This window comes from Carettochelys insculpta, chromosome 1, assembly GCF_033958435.1.
Source record: "Carettochelys insculpta isolate YL-2023 chromosome 1, ASM3395843v1, whole genome shotgun sequence".
Classification (NCBI taxonomy): Eukaryota; Metazoa; Chordata; order Testudines; family Carettochelyidae; genus Carettochelys; species Carettochelys insculpta.
Genome location: NC_134137.1, coordinates 252,402,271 through 252,418,859, shown reverse-complemented (window position 1 = coordinate 252,418,859; position 16,589 = coordinate 252,402,271). Strand labels below are relative to the sequence as shown.

The 16,589-nt window shown below is 43.4% G+C and overlaps 1 protein-coding gene across 1 annotated transcript in view; it reads right to left on the bottom strand.

The window, feature by feature from the left end:
• Positions 1 to 505: 505 nt before the first annotated feature.
• The window catches only part of ETNK1 (ethanolamine kinase 1), a 47,555-nt gene continuing 31,471 nt past the window's right edge, over positions 506 to 16,589 (bottom strand). The window contains exons 5-8 of the mRNA XM_075004779.1: positions 14,443 to 14,526; positions 6,070 to 6,230; positions 2,154 to 2,227; positions 506 to 1,161 (exon numbers count right to left, since the gene is read on the bottom strand). Of these exons, the coding sequence (XP_074860880.1) occupies positions 1,089 to 1,161; positions 2,154 to 2,227; positions 6,070 to 6,230; positions 14,443 to 14,526 (392 nt within the window). The 3' untranslated portion in view covers positions 506 to 1,088. The remainder of the gene's footprint in view (positions 1,162 to 2,153; positions 2,228 to 6,069; positions 6,231 to 14,442; positions 14,527 to 16,589) is intronic.

The following is a 16,589-nucleotide window of genomic DNA, read 5'->3' as shown; positions in this document are numbered from 1 at the left end:
GTGATATTGTTTTGCTCCCAAAAGCAACAGGATTTCATGTTCATTAAGTTTTGGCTCAAAAGTCTATCCTATCGCTCTGTGTACGCGCGCGCGGCTCAAAAGTCTATCCTATTGCTCTGTGTGTGCGTGCACGTGCACATGCACGTGCACACACAGTTCAGAGCACAGATCAGTTCAAATAATTGGAAAGTATAGTGGTCTTTTAAAAAAATGGAAAAATTTAACAAATAAAGTTCCAGGTGTAAGTTTTGGTTGGTACATTTCCTGTCACATACTATACACATTCGTAAATAATCAGTTGGCAATAATGCCTTCAGGCTTCTACTATGTAATATTAGCAGAAGGAAAGTCAAAATGCTGATGTTTAACACTAACAAGTAGGTAGGCCCTGCTATAAAATGTAAAGTACCATGATGGGGAAAACTACCTTTTATTCTCATCTCCCTTGCCTCAATTGCTGGACACCAGTGATTTGCATTTCAAAAGCAAAATTACCACTAATTCATAGATTTCTTTTATGTATCTCTCTGTGTGTGTGTGTGTGTGTGTGTGTGTGTGTGTGTGTGTGTGTGTGTGTGTGTGTGTGTGTGTGTGTGTGTGTGTGTGTGTGTTTGCGCGCATGTGTATATACACAGTTGAAAGATTAAGATTTACTACTGACCATTTACAGTCTTTCTATAAGTTAAATGTCGCTTTCTTAAAAAAGAGGTGAAAAAACAAATCCTTTGGAACAGTTTCACTGCCTGCACTCAACCTTTACAGAAACTGATGAAAGCAACAATGAAATCATGTTAAACTCATAATAAATAATTCACATACAACATATGTTAAATTATTTAACTAAGGATTAAACTGCCATCTCTACAGCCTTCTAGATTTAGCGAGTTTCTAATCCATTTTAGATCAACAGTAGGTATGCTCTTATTAGATTTCACACTATCATATGCTTAGAGGCATCATCTGTAAAGCAAAACAACCAAGTGAACATTATAGAACTTAAACAAATGTTTAGCTTTTTCAGCATCTGTTCTCAGAAAGGATTCTTAAGGATCACTTATCCACTTGAGGATAATTGAAGTTCCTCTTCATTACTCAGGAAGCTTTAATGCTGTGACCTCTGGTTTCATTTTGAAATACTGGTTAAAACGAACAATTGCGTACCTATTAAAAGGACAGAATTGAAACAAAATTACAAAGAACTGAGAATTCCTTAATAGTCTGGTCATGTTTATGGCAAGAGTCTTGAAATCTTATTGTAAAATTTTACAATAGCAACATGCTTTTGTACAGTACCACGGGGTGGTGTTGTCTAGCTTATTGTGCCATCTGCTGGTTACTATCTAGCAACTTTTAAACAATCTAAAGACCGATTCACTAGTCTAACGAGTTTCAGTACCAAACTCAGGTGAACAAAGTATGCTGTCATCATAGTATTTCATGAAGTTAGTCACAATCTGACTCAGGCTAGTAACTGAAGTATGAACTAAGGTAGCATCTTAGCTAAGTGCTACAACACTTCCAAAAAGACACACAATCTTATGATAATCAATAGCTTGTTTGTTTTCCTCCACTGACTTGGGAGGTTTAAACACTTTTCTTTTGGCAACAGCTCACAATAGCATCAGCTAGTAAAAGAAAGGCCACTAAGAAGAAAAATATTTTTTTTTCTCTCTTTCTTTCTCTCTTTTTTTTTAAATACAGGAACAGATCTCCTTGTTCTTCTGTCTGAGCTCTGCATTAAACACACAATGACCAAGAACAAGTCACTTAAACTTTTATGCCACTACTTCTCCAATGCAAACACCACTTACCGAATACATCCTTGTATGGCTTAAACATTTCAAGTGCTTGGATATTGGATGCATGAAAGACAGCATATACTGAAGCACAATTTTTTTTTTAAATAAAATACAGGGTTGACTTTTTCCAAGCAAAAAGCAAAAATCCCAATTTTTATTGATGCACTAGCATTATCCAGGCATCTTGATTGTCTTGAAAGACTTTCAACACAAAAATAATTATGTACAGTTATCTCCAGAGCATCCTGCTTGTACATATTAACAAAATAGGATTAATTTACTCAGACCTAGTATAGTTCTGGAAGTCAGGTCACTGGAGGAAAATAGATTAGCTTTGGTAGTACAGTTACTTACCCTAGAAAATCAAAGTCAATGGTGGAATATTTGGCTTGAATCAGAGCCCACAATCCCCAAAAGAAATGAGAGGCCTAAAGAGAAAATAATTTGTGAAAGATTATTCGCTTGAGGTTCTGTAAAGCAAGCATGTGAATGAGAATGAAAAGAAAATGAAAAGAAAAGAATGAGCAAAATGGTTTGTCTGGGAGACTATTATACTAATACAAAAAAAAACAAAGCAAAGCAATACTCAAAGAGTTATTTAAAGATTTTGTTCTAAAACGCAAGCTTTCTGAAACCAGGTACCACATGTGTTATAAATCCAAAACTTGTTAATTAGATGCATAGAGAAAGCACTTTGACATGGGAATTGCTTTCTAGAAAGTGTCTTGTTCAACAGTGTTAAAAAGTATCTCTGTTTCAGTTTGATAAAAGAATTGCAGCAATGTAAAACCTTTACAAATCTGTATATTTTTGTTTGTGTTTCAGACATCAGATATTATTTGGCACCAGTATGCTTCATTTTCCAGTGCTGCTAGTGAGATTAAATAAAACCTTATATGACATAGCCACTTAAAACTCTGCATTTCCAGAAGTTTCAAATTTATTCTGACCCCAGTTTTCACTAAGTTAAGATAAGCAGTTGTAGGCATACTTTTCAATGTCAGACTGAAGCTATGGATTACATGAATTATACGGTTGCTAATTTGGTTTAGTAAACTTTGAAACTTCTGTGTTGTGGCCATCAGTTTGACAATCCCCTTGTAAAAGATACATGTGATTTTGGAGCCACTCATGCTGCAAGTAATAATTCACACCTCTATGTATTGTAAATAAAATCTTGCAATGACAACTTTTTTCCCCTAAAGCACCCACATAATCCAAGTATTGTACTTAAATTTCCTTACCAAGGCTGTACAGTGTGAGTGCACACAATGAACAGGCATGTTAACATCTCACTCACCTACTATGCCAGCCCATCTTTCTTGACCAATATGAAAAAATCCCTCCTTGACTTAGATTATTCCTTGAGATGGAGTATTCTCACAATCAAATTGACTTTGACACTAGTACTTGCAGGAAGCCATACCCCAATAAGATCCTCTAGAGCCATAATTTTCAACCAATGCAGCATGGCACACTGGTGTGCCAGGAAAACTATCCAAGTGTGCTGTGAAATTTTATCAAGTTCCCCTTGGGCGGGGGTTGGAAACTGACGAACGTTGTGCAAGGTTCATCAATTTCCCACACCCTCATGGTGGCTATTTGCAGAGCCACCAATGAGGGGAAATACCAACCCAACAATACCCCATTTGTGCTGTAAGTCAGCTGAAATGCTGCTTCCCAGCCTGAATAAGCTGGTGGGGAGCCTGCCCCACTCTCCCTACTGTGGCAAGGGGAGGGAGTGCAAGAGCCTACGGGAGCTGGGATGCAATTCAAATGCTGCATCCTGGCTCCAATGGGCGTGTGGGGACAGGAGCCTGCTTTCAGTCATTACTCTTTTACTCAGCATCCCTAGCTACCTAAGACCTTGTATTCTGTGGTGGATTTTAAACATTAATGCATTTGATTTTTGTTTAGCTTGTATGCGTTACTAGGTTACAAACCTCTCTAGTAAGACTTTAACCATAATAAATGTAAGTAAATGTGACATTATCGGAGAAGGTGTAGGGCCATTACTGGATGAGGGAGGTAACCTAGTGACAGATGATGCAGGAAAAGCTGAAGTACTCAATGCCTTTTTTGCCTCAGTCTTCACAGACAAAGTCAACCTCCACATGACGGTCTTAAACAATGCAGTATGGGAAGGTGGAGGGCAGCCATCTGTGGGAAGGAACAAGTTTCTCAGCTATCTAGAAAAACTAGATGTGCACAAGTCCATGGGTCTGGACTTAATGCACCCAAGGGTACCGAGGGAATTGGCAGAGGTCATTGCTGAACCTTTGGCCATTATCCTTGGAGATCAGGGGAGATACCGGATGACTGGAAGAAGGCAAACGGAGTGCCCATCTTTAAAAAAAAGAAAGAAGGACAATCCAGGGAACTATAAACCTGTCAGGCTTACCTCAATCCCTGGGAAAATAATGGAGGGAATCCTCAGGGAATCCCTTTTGGAGCACTTGGAAGAGGGGAAAGTTATCAAAAGTAGCCAACATGGATTCACCAGGGGCAAGTCCTGCCTGACCAATCTGATTAGCTTCTATGATGAGGTAACAAGCTCTGTGGACATGGGGAAGTCAGTGGATGTGATATACCTTGACTTCAGCAAGGCTTCTGATACCGTCTTCCACAACATTCTTGTCCATAAGTTAAGGAAATAGGGATTGGATCCTCGGACTATAAGATGGATAGAAAGCTGACTTGACGGTTGGGCCCAACAGTTAGTGGTCAATTGCTCAATATCTGGATGGCGGTCTGTTTCAAGTGGAGTGCCGCAAGGCTCGGTTCTGTGGCTGGTGTTATTCAACATCCATCTTAATGACCTGGATGAGGAACTGGATTGCACCCTCAGCACATTTGCGGATGATACAAAACTAGGGGGAGGGGTAGATACATTGGAGGGTAGAGAGAGCATCCAGAGGGACCTGGATAAATTGGAGGACTGGGCCAAAAGAAATCTGATGTGGTTCAACAAGGAGAAGTGTAGACTCCTGCACCTGGGGTGGAAGAATCTCAAGCATTGTTACAGGCTGGGGACCAACTGGCTCAGCAGGAGTATGATGGAAGGGGACCTAGGGGTTATGGTGGATGAAAGGCTGGTTATGAGTAAACAGTGTGCCCTTGTAGCCAAGAAGGCTACTGGTATGCTAGGGTGCATGAGGAGGAGCATTTCGAGCAGATCTAGAGAAGTAGTTATTCCTCTTTATTTGGCATTGGTGAGGCCACATCTGGACTATTGTGTCCAGTTTTGGGCCCCCCATTATAAAAAGGAAGTGGATGTGCTGGAGCAGGTTCAGCAGAGGGCAACAAAAATGATTAAGGGTCTGGAGCACAAGACCTATGAGAATAGGCTGAGGGATTTGGGCTTGTTTAGTTTACAGAAGAAGAGAAGACTTAGGGGTGATTTAATAGTAGCCTTCAACTTACTGCAGGGGAGCTCTAAAAAGGAGGGTGAGAAACCATGCTCAGTGGTGTCAGATGGCAGAACAAGGAGTAATGGTCTGAAGTTGAAGAGGGAGAGGTGTAGGTTAGATGTGAGGAAAAACTACTTCACCAGGCGGGTGGTGAAGTATTGGAATGCTTTGCCTGGAGAGGTGGTGGATTCTCCATCCCTTGAGGTTTTTAAGTCCTGGCTGGACAAGGTCCTGGCTGGGATGACTTAGTGGAGGTTGATCCTGCTTGAAGCAGGGGGCTGGACTAGATGACCTCCTGAGGTCCCTTCCAGCCCTGTGATTCTGTGATTTATGAGCAACTGAATCAGCTGAAAAAGCGTGTGCGCCTTGAAATTCTGTGTCTCATTTAAATGTGTTGTGTTACTGAAAAGGTTGGGAACAATTGCTCTAGAGAAGATGGTTAACAGAGGGGTGAAAGGAAAAAAAGTCTGTTGTCAACCTCTAGGTGTTGCTTTTAAATGATAGATTCTAGCTGGTTTTACCTCACCAACAAGGCTCTGTTCTAGGGAATAAAGTAACTAAAGATATCCAGATGACAACAGCCTTTCCAGTGAATCCATTTACTTTCCAAAGATCTCCACTGAGTTAGACTAACAAATCAAAATTAAACAATATTAATTACATAATGTTCTCCATCAGTAAATGTAAGAAAAGCTGATGCTTCAAAAATATTGTATTAAATATTTCGCACAGGTATAATATAATCTTATGACTGCAAGTTCTCTGGTACTGGGAACTCTCAGTTTTACTTGGTTGTAAAGTGATTATGCATACCTAGGGTGGTTGTGTATACATATTTATAGATACCATGCAAAACTTACCAATGCAAATTGATTGACTTGTACATACAACACTTCTACCTCCTTCTCAGTAACATCTGTACCAAAACCTTTATATTCCTTGTAGGCCTCAAGGTAAGATCTCAGCCACTGCTCTTGTAATGCTCGATCTGGATAAAGGCTGTAGTCTACCTCACTTATTCCTTCCAAAGAAATCCAAATAGAAAAAATTATTAAAAAAAAAAAAAAAAAAAAGATGTTTGATTTCACACTTATAAATGACCTATATTTTTCAGAAATGTTGCAAATGTTTCCCATATGTAAATAACAGAACAGATGTGGACACTTCTATCAATGTACAACCCTCAACAAATAAAAAAACCAAAACAGGACACTAACATTATAAAACATTCAGTGCCTTAATATGTACCCATTGCTAGCATACATATATATTTGTTGTTTGGTATAACCTGAACATCAGCAAGTTGCAACTGTTTAGGGAAAGTCCCATGAAAATAAAGCATCTGTATTCTGAATTTTTTGCCCCAAAACCTTCCTGAGGAAATTCAAAGAGGGCTGTAATTCTAGTGAAAGAAGAAAACAGATTTGTATGCAATCTGAATCCTTCTTACAAAACATGAGATATTCAGGTACACCTATGTGCATCATCACAAACTAACAAAACAAAAAAGCAGTCAAGTAGCACTTTAAAGACTAACAAAATAATTTATTAGGTGAGCTTTCGTGGGACAGACCCACTTCTTCAGACCATAGCCAGACCAGACCAGACTCAATATTTAACAAACTAAACTAATGTTTCAGACAGATGTATATTCCTTAGACAAAAGGAACCCTCCTCAACTGCGACCCAGTCCCTTTCCTTCCTACTCTTTGGGAATGTGAAGTTTAATTTGTCTCCATTGTCTATCCTTATCATCCGTGATCACAAGTTTTCCTCTCTGCATATCATAAGTCTGCCTATATCAATGCCAACAATTTTGCTTTGTATACTACTGCCTCTAGCTCAACTCCCTCTCTGCTGAAATTCTTACCCACACCCTCCTCTATCCTCTTGACTAAATCCCCTTCTCAAGCCCAAGTTCTCTGGAATGTGCATTCTAAACATAGTAAATATAATCTTCCCTATGTAAGAATGACAACACAATCCTCTTCCATTTCAGGATCCAGTTCAAACCTTTTTAAAACCTTCCTTTGGATTTCCTCCTGTAAAGTACCTGGCCATTGTCACTCTCTGCTTACTCAGAATTAGTCCTCTGCCACATTTACTCACTGGTGATGAAAAACCATTCTCTGTATTTTCTACCATGTGCTAAAGTTTCCCCACCATGGCTACTTTAGAAGTAGACAACTTGGAAAACATGGACAAATAGATTAGGACTACTTTAAACTTGCTGTACTGTATTTACACTGCTGAACTATAAACATAACACTGTTCCCACAGTAAATAGCATATAGAAGGTAAGTCAGGCACTCCTGTTAAACTTTCCAGGACAAGAGTAAAGAACAATTTTGGCCCAGATAAGCCACTTATTGAACGAGAATTGTTTTTGCTATATTCCTAAACTTAATTTCTCCTTATCACACACAAAGCTGCACCTTAACCTTGATTCTTGTTTTACGTTTTTTAGTTCTCAAAAATCATGTCAAAGCAAAGTCTCAAACGCAACAAGTGGTGCAAGGAATTATAAGACTACCATTTTGCAATAGAAGTTATCAGATGTGAAGGACAATGGATTTTCCATTTCGTACTGCACTGAAAGCGAAGGAGAACCACGGCCCCAATGATACTATTTTTAATGCCAAGAGAAGGGATGATCTCATGGGTAAAGCAGAAATGAAGTAGGAAATTCTAGGGCTATTTTTGGCTGTGCCACACTTCTTTAAACCACAGGCTTCCCACAGCTTAGTTCCCATTACTGCAAAGTAGGCACATAATTAGCTCAGCCCAGAGAGATTTTAAGTTGACTTTATCAATGATCATGATTTCTGTGACACTTCTCAGAGTGCCCAGGACTGAGGGTAAGACAGTTACCTATTCTGTAACTGATGTTCTTCGAGATATGTTGCTCATGTCCATTCCAAGTTGGGTGTGCACTGGCACATGTCCAGTTGCCAGAAGCTTTCTGCCCTAGCCAGTAGCCATTGGGTCAGTGCGGCGTCCCCCAGAGTGGTGCCTGTATGGCAACCAGTACATACACTGCCCACCCTGTCCCCTGCTCAGTTCCCTCTTGCCGGCTACTCCAACAGTGGGGAAGGTGGGAGGGTTTTAGAATGGACATGAGCAACACTTCTCGAAGAACACCAGGTACAAAACAGGTAACTGTCTTTTCTTTTTCAAGTGATTGCTCATGTATTCACCCAACTTGGAATGTACAAGCCAATGCCTTCCCGTACATGCTGTGTCAAAGCGTAATGCACTGTAAATGTATGAATTGAGGACCAGGTAGCCGCCCTACAGATGTCCTGAATAGGAACCCTGGCCAAATATGCTGTTGAGGAAACTTGTGCTCTGCTCGAGTGAGCTCTGATCGTGAGAAGGGGGACCCCACCAACTTACAACATTCTTTAATACAGGCCACTATGCAGGAGGAGATCCGCTGTGAGGACACTGGAAGACCCTTCATCCTGTCTGCCACTAGAACAAACAGCTGCTGGCACTTTCTGAAGCACCTGTTCCTGTCCATATGGAAGGCCCTTTGTATGTCCCAAAGTATATAAACTCTACTCCCTTGGGGAGGCATGCGGTTTTGGGTAAAAGACCAGTAGGGCAGCGTCCTGGCTGACAGGAAAGAGAGTGACTACCTTCAGCAGGAACACCAAGTGGGATCTCAACCTGACCTTATTCTTGTGGAAAACCATGTAGAGTGGGTCCACCATCTGCGCCCTTAGTTCCGACACCCTCCTGGTCAATGTAAAGGCCAGCAAGAATGCTGTTTTGTAGCTAAGAAGAAAGGGAGCAGGAACCAAGAGGTTCAAAAGGGGGCCCCAGGAGTCTTGACAGTACCAGATTTAGGTCCCAAACCAGCGGCCTGACCCTTTCCAAGCCCTTCACAAACCTTTTTACCACAGGGTTTGAAAAGACCAATGACAGACCCAGCCCAGGGTGGAAGGCTGAGATATCCACCTGGATAGAAAATAGTGATAACCCTTCCTGACTCAAGAATAACAAGTGGTCCAGAATAACCAGTACTGGAGTTTGCACCAGGGATAATCCCTTCTGAGCTGCTCAGATAGAAAATCTTCTCCATTTGGCTACATATGTTGCCCTTGTGGAGGGCTTCTTGCTGTTCAACAGCACGTCTCTAACAGGCTCCCAACACGAGAGCTCCACTGCTTTCAGCCATGGAGCTTCCACACTGTGAGGTGTAGCGCTTGAAAACTGGGGTGCTGCAGTCTCCCCTCCTCCTGTGTCAACAGGTCAGGTGTAATGGGAGTGCCAGTGGATCGCAGATGGACAGCTCCAAGAGGGTCGAGTACCAGAGCTGCTGAGCCCACACTGGGGCCCACAGGATGACCAATGCCCAGTGTGACTGAATACTGAGTAGGGTCCAGTGGATGAGTGACACTGGGGGCAAGGCGTAAAGCAGAGGGCCTGACCAGTGAATGCTGAACGCGTTGCCCAGGAGCCCAGGCTCCGATTCTAGTATGAGCAAAACATCCAGCACTTTGTGTTGAGTTGGGAGGTGAACAGGTCTACCTGGTGACGTCCCCACTTCTGGGAAATTAAACACAGCACATCCGAGTGTAGTGACCATTCGTGGTCCACAAAAGACCTGCTGAGAAGGTCCGCCAGGGAGTTGTGGGCCCCCGGGAGATAATATGCTTTCAGGAGAATTTGATATTGAATGCAAAACTCCCAAAGCCTGAGGGCCTCAGGACACAAGGGAAAGGAGTGTGCACCCCCTTGCTTGTTTACACAGTACATTGCAATGGTGTTGTCCATGCTCACAGCTAAGCAATGACCCTTTAGATTGTCCTGGAACACCTCGCACGCAAGTCTGATGGCTCCGAGTTCTTGAACATTTATGTGGAGCTGGGCCTCCTCCTTGCTCTACAGGGCCTGGGTCTGGCGCTCTCCCAGATGCACCCCAACAGCCCAAGTCTGAGGCAACTGTGACTAGAGAGAGGGTTGTGGGGGCTTGAAGGGCACTCCCATGCAGACTGACCAAGCATTCAGCCACCAGTGTAGGATTAACAGCACCATGGTGGGACTGTCACCAACATGTCTCTGATGTCTGACGGGTCGGTACAGGGAGGTGAGCCACAGCTGGAAGGGACGCATTCGCAGTGTGGCATGCTGGACTACAAATGCGCACGCTGCCCTGTGACCCAGCAACCTGAGGCAGCCTCTGGCCGTAATGGTGAGGAATTTGAGCAAGTCCTGGATAAGAGATGTCAAGGCCTGAAACCTGCTCTGTGGCAGGAAAGCTCTGGCCTGCTCCGCATCCAGTAAGGCCCCTGTGAACTCCATGACTTGAGTGGGGGTCAACACCAACTTCGCCTCATTTACCATGAGGCTGAGCAAGTCGAACGTTTGTTGTACCAGTTGCATATGCTGGTCTACCTGGCGCTGTGAGCGACTCTTGACTAGCCAGTTGTCCAGGTACAGAAAAAGTTGTACCCCGTGCCTGTGCAGGAAGGCTGCCACGACTGCCATGCATTCGGTGAAGACCCTCAGGGCGGAAGATAGTCCGAACGGAAGGACTGTGAACTGATAATGGTCCTTTTCCACCATAAAATGTAGGAACCTCCTGTGGGGTGGATTAACTGCTATGTGGAAACATGTGTTCTGCAAGCTGAGAGTGACACGCCAGTCCCCCTGTTCCAGCATCAGAATGATTAGGCCCAGGGATATCATACAAAACCTTTTCTTTTTTATGAATTTGTTTAGGTTTCGCAGGTTCAAAATGGGCTGTAGCCCTGCTTTTGCCTTTGGGATTAGCAAATAATGGGAATAAAACCCCATCCCCCAACCTCCTCTATAGCCCCGCATTGAAGGAAGGACTGTAGCTCCTGCCTAAACAGAGTCTTGAGAGAAAGGTCCCTGCAGAGGAACAGGGAAGGAGGGTGGGAAGGGGGGTATGAGGAAAACTGGATAGTGTACCCCCTCTCTGCTGTACATAGAAACCATCTATGACTGCCTTAAATTCAGGCTGACTCTCCAGTGGGACCAGCTCCAAGAAAAGGGATAAGGAACTGGCCGTGTTGTATGCATCCCTGCTGCTGAGCAATCCTTAATTGTAGGCCTCCCGTCAAATAAATCTTTCTACTGTACAAGTCTAAGCATTTGGCCTCTATGTTTAGGGGAAGGGACTTGAAACCCCTGTCTCTCCCTATGATTTGCCAAATGGATGACAAGGGAGTCAGGGGGAGGGTGGGTGAACACGTGCTCATTGTCCGGGGCAGGAACAAAGTACCGACACTCGTTCCTTCTGGCCGTGGATAGGGCAGAGGCTGGGGTCTGCCACACTGTCTTTGCCATACTGGCAATTGTTTTAATCATAGGCAGTGCCACCCTTGTGGGCCCCAAAGCCAAGAGCATGTCTGTAACTGGGTCCGTTTCATCCCTTCCTCTGCTTGTATACCCAGGCCCTGGGCAAGTCAGCATAGCAGATGCTGCTATGCCCTAATGTCCTCCATAACTGGGGATGCTGAGGACCCAGCCAAAGCCTAGTCAGGGAGAATGAGGATGATACACCCGACCCTTCCATGCCCACTGGCAGGAGGGGTCCTAAATCACCTGTTTGGGTTCCTGGCACTGTGGTCTGGAGTGTCATGCTCAGTACCTGGGGTAAGGTGCCTGCATATAGTGCAGGCCACATTAGAGGCATGTCAGAGTAACTCAGCACCTGGGACTGCACTGGGTCTGCCGGTGCTGTTACTCCTGGTGCCTGCACAGGCCGTGCCCAGAGTAGGGTTGGTGCCATCTGTGACGGTGCCAACATCAGTGCCAAGGCCACTGAAGGGGCCTCCAGTACGGTCAGACCTTTCAAGAGAGGCACCTCCAACAACACTGATGGCGCCACCCTTGGCCTCTGGGGAGTGCCGTGCGCCCTAGCAGGGAGTCCCACTGCCTGCCCTTGCACTTCATGGACCGCCCATGGGGGTCGGTCCAAAAGGGCCCCTGAAGAGCGCCTTGAGAGGGTGCCTGCCAACCCTCATCCGCAGGGTGATGGCTTTGGTGCTACCGTCCGCTGTGGCACAAGGATCTTGTCCTCCCACTCCTGGCTGAGCTGGAGTAATAAGAATCAGACTCTGATGCTGATGACCAGAGCGGTGGCGTGGGGCTCATGGTCTGCGCTGGCTTGTGTTGTCCTTGCACCATGTAGTATGCTGAATGGAGTCATTGTAGCTGGTCTGTCTCGTGGAGGCTGCTCCAGTACCAGGAATGGTGACGGTGACATAAAGGATGACTCCTGCCCGATGGTCTGCATTGGTGCCTGTATCTGGGCCGGTCCCTCTAGTGGTGATGAGGACTCATGGCATGGTGTCGACCCCAGCACCGTGATCTCTAAGAGGCCCTGTGCTGCAATGAATGCCTCCGGCGTTGAGGGCAGCCTTGGAGAGTGTGGGCCCCCGCCTTGCACCAGTGTCAATTTCCACACTTAACGACCCAACTCATGGTGCACTCTGGCAGATGCCTTAGAGGGTTCTCGGCTCTTTATCCTCTCTGGGAACTGGCCCCATTCATGCCTCTTTTTCTTGTGAGGCACCAGGCACTGCCTTCTGTGTCACTCTGTAGCGCTAGGTGCCAACACCTGATCCTGACATCAGGAGCTTTCTGACATCACTGATGGTGCCATAGCGCTCTGCACTAATGATGCACCACTCTGAGCTCCTGCAGTGGACATGTCCGGGCACAAGGCCGCTTCCATTAGTAGGACTTTTAAACGTTACACTCTGTCCTTTAGAGTCCTCGGCTTGAAGGCCTTACATATGGAGCAATGTTCTCGAAGGTGTGCCTCATCGAGGCAACTCAAACAAGTCTTGGGTGGATCACTCTTACGCATCCGTTTGCCACATTTAGAGCAGGTTTTGAAACCTGGAGAGCCAGGCATCCCCTGGCGCCAAAATGCTGAAAGGCACTGAAGTCCCACCCGGCTCCCAGCTCTCTGACAACTACGTGAACTATTTACAACTATTTACAAACTAATTTACAGGTGATTGCTAGCAGCCGAACTACCAAAAAGAGAGAGCTCCAGCAACCAACAGCACAGCAAGGAGGAACTGAGCTGGGGGAGGGGAGGGACTGGGTGGTGCATATATTCGTTGCCATACAGGCACCACTCAAGGGGGCACTGCACCAACCCTATGGCTGTTGGCTACAGTAAAAAGCTTCTGGAAACTGGCTATGTGCCAGCGCACACCCAGCTTGGAATGCACACAAGCAATCGCTTGAAGAAGAACACATTGTTATCTCCTTGCCATCCATGAGAGCAAGATTTGCTTGCACTCTTTAACCTCACCAGGTTGTAGGAAATCTAAATAATTTCCTCAGGCTATGCCAATCCTTACTTTGACTTGCAAGTTACCATTAGGTACACCCCAGCTTTCAAGCACTGCAGAAAGAGTCCTTCTGTCATATCCAGCCCTCATCCAGGACATTCACAGAAATTACTAGTTAAGATTTCTCCAAAGGATCAATGTACACACAGGCTGACTGGTACAATTCAGGGTCAGATTCTTTATAACATCAGAGAACTGAGAGATAGAAATATAGTGAAACAATCAAATTTATTCCAAAGTTTAATATCCAAAGGATAAGGATGGAAACAAATGGTTACATATAAAACAAAACAGAACACTTATTAGACTAAATTGAAAGGTAATATGTTAATATGAGGTCTAAAAGCAATCTTGCAGGGTTTCCAACCAGGACAAGTCAGGATTCTGTTTTCATGAATGGAACAGCTCTGCACAATTACTTCCTCAATTACAGCATAACAAGGTATTGTCCCTGATCCATTTTAGCCAATAAACCTTTAAAGTGTGCCTGAAGACAAAGCTCATTCCCTTCCGCTGTTCCTCTATTTTTCATAAATCTCTCAAACCTTCACCTGCATTTGATTCAGACTGATGACTGTGAACAAGACAATGCTCAATTTACATGTCACAAGGCAGATATCAGTACATATGTTTCATACCATGTGACCAGCATGATCCTGACTTTCATTGATATTTAGGGATAAGTTGCATAAAAATGTGTTATATATAGTGAGTTTTCAGGCCTGTGGGAGCTGCTATTATGGAACAGTGAAGTCTGCCAGTTGGCACTGAGGGGTAAACTAGGATCACAGTTTTGAGGTCCTCAGATGAAAGGCACTACATAAAAGAACAAAATACTCATTGTTTTATTACCAATTAACTTTTAAATGTTGTCAATTCAATTTTTACCTGCAAACTCATTGAAATGATTTCCAATATCGTAAGCCAGGTAGTTGTATCCAGAGTACTCATAGTCAATGAACTGTACATGACCTATATGAGACACAAACATGAAAATGTAAGAGTACGTAAACAAACCAACCGATGCCCTAAATCAGTGCTGTCCCTAAACATTTGCCAACATTTCAGTCTCACTGTCTGTGCCCACTTGCATGCACTCTTGAGACCACTCCAGGGTAAGGCTGTGAATTTTATGGTCTGAGCTTCACTTGACTGAGACATACACTCTGATCAACAGCTTACTTTACCATGCAATTTAGAGAGTTTAGAACTAAAATGGCTTTTTCAGATTTCAGTATCTACCACAAGAGGGCACTGGTTACTTTAGAAATTCAGATTCAGTTCTAATGAGAAATATTTTTAAAAAACCCTTTAGTTGTAACAGTAGCTAGAAGTACAGACTACTTGTCTGTTTTTTAACTAGCAGAATTATAGATAAAAGCAACCCAAACAGCTTTCCTGACAAGCAAACTGACCACAGAATATATTTTGCAGCTGACAGACACATTTTGCAAGACAGCATTTCCCCAGTTATTCAACAACCCCTGGTTTTGAGGATGGTGTTATGAATTTAGTGTTATTTGAAGCAATGGCATGCAACGTTTGAATACTCCCATCTTAAAAAACAAAGAGCCTGCAGATATTAAGAAACAGAAGCCTTACACCATTAAGCAAGTACTGACAAAAAGGAGTAGCACTACTCCCAATACTCCCTTGATGCTTAGCAGTTTTTTTTAAAATTACATTTATCTGGCCAGCTGGGAGGGCAGTAGTGGGAAGTGCATCATATCTAGCTTATATAGCCTTCGATTCTCCTCTAGTAAATCCACTCCGCAGTAATCATTATAGGGACACCAGGAAGTCAGATTTTAATGCAAGTTAGACAGAATTCCTGCTGCTCTTGGAGTTACAAAAGAAAATGCATTCCCATCTACTATAACTATCTCAGTGCAATAGTAACAGAGAGAAAGCCGTGCTAGTCTACACACTATCAAAACAAAAAGCAGTCAAGTAGCACTTTAAAGACTAGCAAAATAGTTTATTAGGTGAGGTTTCGTGGGACAGACCCACTTCTTCAGACCATAGCCAGAGCAGAACAGACTCAATATTTAAGGCACAGAGAACCAAAAACAGTAAGCAAGCAGGACAAATCAGAAAAAGATAATCATTTGTCCTCCTTGCTTACTGCTTTTGGTTCTCTGTGCCTTAAATATTGAGTCTGTTCTGGTCTGGCTATGGTCTGAAGAAGTGGGTCTGTCCCACGAAACTTCACCTCATAAACTATTTTGCTAGTCTTTAAAGTGCTACTTGACTGCTTTTTATCTCAGTGCAAGTGGTACATATTTCAGATTACTCAATAGTACCCTCCTCAAACAAATTCAGATTTCAATTTTGTTTCCCCATATTGACCTTTAATAACTATGAGTAGCCATTCAATTAAACTGTATTCCTGAAATACATTATGAATATTAAACTCTGTGCAAGTTGCACATGATTATTCTTCTATAGGTATCTATCTAGCTGTGCTTTTTTCCCCCTACAGTTTTACCCTTGCTAAAGGTTGTACTATAAGTTTCACAGACACTGAATTAAATGATTTTCATACAGGTTGAACCTCTCTAGTCTGGCACTCTCGTCCAGCAACATCCATAATCTGGCATAATTTAGTTAGCTCTATGACCACTTATCATGGGTGTGGCCAAGCTTCCTGTGGTCCCATCAAGTATGTTTACAGTCACCAGTCCTGGGTCTCCATGTTCTGTGCTGTTATTTAGCTGTAATTTACCACTAAATGTCTTCTAACTACTCAGTAAGCAGTGGAAGTGTTAGTAATGCTGCTAGACAATATTGACCTCCTGTGGTTCAGAAAACTCTCCCATGTGGCACCAGTCAGGTCCAAAGGGTGCCAAATTAGAGAGGGTCAACCTCTACATATTAAGGTATAATAATGAAGCAAATAATCTTGCAATTATTAATGCTGACTATTCTCTCGAGGCCAAAACTGGAAAATGAATGATAATCTTTCAGGCTATATGGGGAAATATTTTAATCCAGCTACACTGCAGGTGGTACTTCCTTAAGAAACTAGATTTAAA